A 4729-nucleotide genomic window follows, 5' to 3' on the forward strand; every position below is an offset into this window, starting at 1 on the left:
TCCAGCACCCACCAGTGCTCGCCCGGCCACCCGCGGGGTTGACTTCTGGTCCCGGGTCTGCTTTGAATGCCCTTCCCAAGCACGTCTGCCTTTATCTTCCCAGCTGTTTTTGCAAAAGTCTCAAGGACAAGGACGGCAACTTTGGCTCCAAAGCCTCAAGATAACGTCCTGCTCGGCGCGTGCGTCTCGGGTCCTGTTCCAGAACCTGGCCACCAAAGGTACCATGGCGCCTTCCTTCCATCTGTGTCCTGCGTGTGGCCCCGTCCGTGTCCTGTCCTGCTAGCACTTCTCTCCCAGACTCCCCGCCTTGTGTGTCTGGTCACCCAGCGAGGGGGATCACGTGATGGTGCGGTGGGGGCGGGGGTGGTATTTCCCTCGCCCCCTCGTGTAAGGGGCAGCCACGCGGACCCCTCCCGCGCGGCCCAGACCTTCTCCCGAGGGCTGGTCTCTGTGGGCTCTGCACACTCCCCAACACCACCCCCAAGAACCTACCACAGCAGACCGGAACATTGAAGCCAGTGATTTCTGTTTGGAAATAGGGTCGTCTTCTGCTGCTGACCCCCATCAAACCCCATCATGCCCACAGCCCTGTGCCCCCGAGTCTTGGCTCCGAAGGAAAGTGAGGAGCCCAGGAAAATGAGGAGCCCACCGGGAGAGAACCCTAGCCCCCAGGGGGAGCTTCCCAGCCCCGAGTCCTCCCGCCGCCTCTTCCGCCGGTTCCGCTACCAGGAGGCGGCGGGCCCCCGGGAGGCCCTGCACCGCCTCTGGGAGCTGTGCCGACGCTGGCTGCGGCCCGAGAGGCACACCAAGGAGCAGATCCTGGAGCTGCTGGTGCTGGAGCAGTTCCTGGCCATCCTGCCCCGGGAGATCCAGGGCTGGGTGCGGGCCCAGGAGCCCGAGAGCGGCGACCAGGCTGTGGCGGCCGTGGAGGCTCTGGAGCGGGAACCGGGGAGACCGTGGCAGTGGGTGAGCACGGGGCGCTGCGCTGGGCTGGCTGGGGCGGGGGCGCTTGTGGAGAGGGGCTGCCCTGGACGTGGAAGCTCGGCAGCATCATGTGTCCCCTGGCCGGGGGGAGAGTTTCCATCTGGAGCTCCGGGCTTTGGTGAGGCTCACGCTGGAGTTGGTGTCCCAAGACAGCGGGTTCCGCTCCTTGAGGGGCCCTGTGTGAGCCTCCCGTGCTCCGCCGGGAAGGGCCCCGGCAGGCCCGGGGGGGACGGTGTTGGCCCAGTTTCTGGCTCAGCCACCAGCCCTCCCTGGCCGGGGACCTGTCCACCTGGCCCTGAAACACCCTCCCTGGGATTGCAGCTCAAGCACTGTGAGGACCCCGTGGTGATCGAGGATGGGGACGGTCCTCCGGACCCGGAGCAGGAACGGCTGCCGGCAGAAGCCCAGGGCGACCTCGCCAAGAGCCAGGACACCCAGCCTGTGGCCCTGGCGCCGGGTCCCGGGCTCCCAAGCAGACCGCCAGGCCAGCTCAGTGGGGATCCAGGTACCGGCCAAGGGGGTGGGGGAGCATGCATACCCCACCCTGTGCCCTCGCAGCGGCGCCCGGCCTCAGTGTTTCGTTCTCATCCACGGGACAGCCATGAACGCGCTGTGTGCGGGGTCTGGGTCCTTCCCCAGAGCGATTCGGTCAGACCCTGAGGAGCACGTCTGTCCTCGTCTCTGTGCTCGGCCCACGCACGGGGACCACTGCCCACCTGTTGGAGGGTGCATCTGCGGGCCTTGTCGGCTTGGGGACCAGCCAGGCACCATCAGTGCTCGATTAGGAACCGTATGGCTTTTACTGGCGGCGAGTCCCCAGTGACAAGTCAGTCACCCTTACTGGGTTTGTTGAGAGCAGCGGCCCCGGGCTGCCCATGGTCATCCTGGCAGGTGGCAGTGACCTCCACACGGGAGGGTTGGTTTGGGTGGACTTGCCACGTTGTCCTCTGGCTACAGCGGGGAAATAGCCAGGGGGGCATGCTTGTGGTCTTTTGTAATGTAGTAAGGTTTGTAGATAAAACAAAAAAAAAGGCATCTTAAGTTTCTCTCTGTGTGAAATTCACCTGCCTTCTGTGCAAGTCTCCAGCTTCTCCCTGCTTTAACGTCAGGGCGGCTGGCCGCACTGGCTCGCTGGGGCTTCCGTGACCAGCGTCGTGCCCCGGGCAGCTCCCACAGCAGAAACGCATGTTCTCTCAGTTCCGGGGGGCCAGCGCTCTCCATCGGGGCGTGGGTGGCTTTCTCACGAGCCTCTTCTCCCTGTGTCCGTCCATGTCCTCATCCCTCTTTATCAGGACGTGAGTCACTGGCCCAGGGCCTGCCCGTGGGACCTCAGTGTAGCTCAGTTACCCGTTGGAAAACCTTATCTCTGGGTGCAGTCACACCCCGAGGTTACACGTTCCTGATTGGTCACTGGGGGGAGCCTGCGGTAAAAGCCATATAGTTCCTCATCGTGCAGGTGTTCCTAAAAAGCTACATTTCGGTGGAGACTGAAGGCTCTCCAGGGCGATTTCCACGGTGTCCATACGCTCCTTTCTCTCGGGGACGGGTGGGGCAGGGCTGTAGACCGTTGCCCAGAATGCAGCAGGTACGAGACCAGAAGCACAACAGGCCTCCCACACGCGAGCCCGCCCAGCCTGCGTGAGGGGCGGCAGAGTGAAGAGGCTGCCTCTCAGCGGGGACGGCCACCTGTCCCTGCTGGCTGAGCTCGCCCGGTCACTCGCCCTCACTGTGGTGGAGCTCGTGGCCCAGCCCTGCAGGGGACGGACACCGGACGCTAGCGTCAGCTTGGGTGGGGATTCAGCATGTGACATAGGCTTAGCCTCCTGGGTTGGCCCCGACCCAGCAGACGCGAGTGCTCCAAGCCTTCCCCTGGGGAAGGAGCAGGTTCCTCCTTCTGAGGAAGGAGCTCGTTTTCATGGGGCAGCCCCATGGCCAGGTGCGTGGCTCCCCGCCTGCGACGTGTTAGGGTCCAGGAGGGAGAGGACTCCTCCCACAGCGGCGCGGAGGTGCCAGGGGCCCGGGGTGAGGGTGGGCGGGCCGATGGCGTCAGAGTGACGGAAATCCCTGTGGTTCGCAGGTGCTCTTCATGGGCCGCCTCCTGCGGGTGCGGAAAGACACGCTTCTCCTCTCTCTTTCAGTTCTGCAAGACACCCCCCTTCTTCAGGAAGCGAGTTTGAGGGACGCACAGCAGGTGACGGCCCTCCAGCTGCCCCCGGTGAGTGATTTCCACCAGAGCCCCTGAACCCCAAACCACTGCCCTCTGCACACACAGCATGGTGGAGCGCAGGTGGCCTCGGATCTCCATGTGCCGTCCTCGGATCTCCATGTGCCGTCCTCTGGACACTCTAGGGCCCCCCGTGAAAGATGGGAGACCGCACAGCGTACCCGTTTCTGTCCCAATTGTCACACTGATTGTGTTCCGGAGTGTTGGGAGGTGGAGGGAGAAGGCACAGGTCATTGCAGTACCATACACAGCCGGGCGCATTGTCCGGGAGTCTCCGTGGTACGTTCCCATGTGATACTGCACACGTCCAAGCAAGGCTTCCTTTTGCAAGCGTGTCCCCATGCGATGGAGAGCCTGTCCGACCGGTGGTCTCGCTCCCTCTTTTCCGGCCCTGTTGCTGCCTTTGGCTGCGGCTTCTCATAATGCCTCCTTCGGAAGTTTTCCTGACATGTTCCCCTGGCTGGCAGGCGATGTGGTCTCATTCCCTGGGGACGTGGGTGACATGAGGTGTGGACCTGGCAGACAGAGCGCTGTCTGAGGGTCCCAGGTGTGCCTCCAGCACCGTGCATCTGACGGGACTTGGGACCCAGGAGTGGGGTCGGCTCAAGGTGGGGAGGAGCTAGTGGGTACGTGGCTCGGGATGTCTCCGTCCCCCCGTTCCCCCATTCCCCCATTCCCCTTGAGCCTTATCCAGGGGCTCTTGTATCTCAAGCCTTATCCACAGCATCGGCCGTGTCCCATCACAGCTGTGGAACAGACTGACCCAAAGGAGGTGAAACACACGTTTCTTAGTAAAGGTCGACTTCTGACTGGTATGACGTGCAGAGAGGTGCTGTGAGCTCAGCATCCAACGAGCCCAGCACCCATCTGAGTCTCCGTCTGCTCCCGTACAACGGGAAGACGGATTTCGGTGAGTCAGCGCCGTCTGCTCGCTCCACCAAAGACAGTTTCTGCTCAGGGCGCTGGAAGTCACCGTCACAAAGGTCTTATTTTTTCAGAGTCGTTTTGAAATTTGTTAAATTTGTAATTGTGGTAAAGTACATATTACATAAAATTTCCCATCTTAACTATTTTTAACGCACAGCAGTGTTTTTACGCATTCAGCGATATTAGCTACGTTCCCACTGTCGTGCAGACAGTCTCCAGAACTGTCTCATTTTCCGAAGTGGAAACCCATTGCTGGTTAGGGAATAACTCCCCTCTCCCCCCCACACACACGAAACGGCCCTTCTGCCTCCTCTGTGAATTTGGCTACTCCTCGTAGCTCGTGCAAGTGCAGTTACACCTTCACAGCGTTTGTGTCTCCCTGACTGGCTTGTTTCATGCACCGTAGTGTCCTCGAGGTTTGGTCACACTATCACGTGACGGGCTTTCCTTCCTTTCTGAGGCTGAATAATACTGCACCGCGTGTAGATAGTGCGTTCTGTTGAGCTGAGTAAGACTGCACGGCGTGCATGTAATGCGTTCTGTTGACCTGAATAATACTGCCCGGCTGTAGATAATGCGTTCTGGTTAGCTGAA

The 4729-nt window shown here is 61.2% G+C and overlaps 1 protein-coding gene across 2 annotated transcripts in view; it reads left to right on the top strand.

Moving 5' to 3' along the window:
* Positions 1-107: 107 nt before the first annotated feature.
* Positions 108-4729, top strand: part of ZNF496 (zinc finger protein 496) — a 23413-nt gene continuing 18791 nt past the window's right edge. For both annotated transcript variants that reach the window (XM_032397918.1, XM_032397917.1), the window contains exons 1-4: positions 108-218; positions 540-966; positions 1306-1489; positions 3123-3199. In XM_032397918.1, the coding sequence (XP_032253809.1) occupies positions 577-966; positions 1306-1489; positions 3123-3199 (651 nt within the window). In that variant the 5' untranslated portion in view covers positions 108-218; positions 540-576. The remainder of the gene's footprint in view (positions 219-539; positions 967-1305; positions 1490-3122; positions 3200-4729) is intronic.

This window comes from Phoca vitulina, unplaced genomic scaffold (genome assembly GCF_004348235.1).
Source record: "Phoca vitulina isolate PV1807 unplaced genomic scaffold, GSC_HSeal_1.0 scaffold106, whole genome shotgun sequence".
NCBI lineage: Eukaryota > Metazoa > Chordata > Mammalia > Carnivora > Phocidae > Phoca > Phoca vitulina.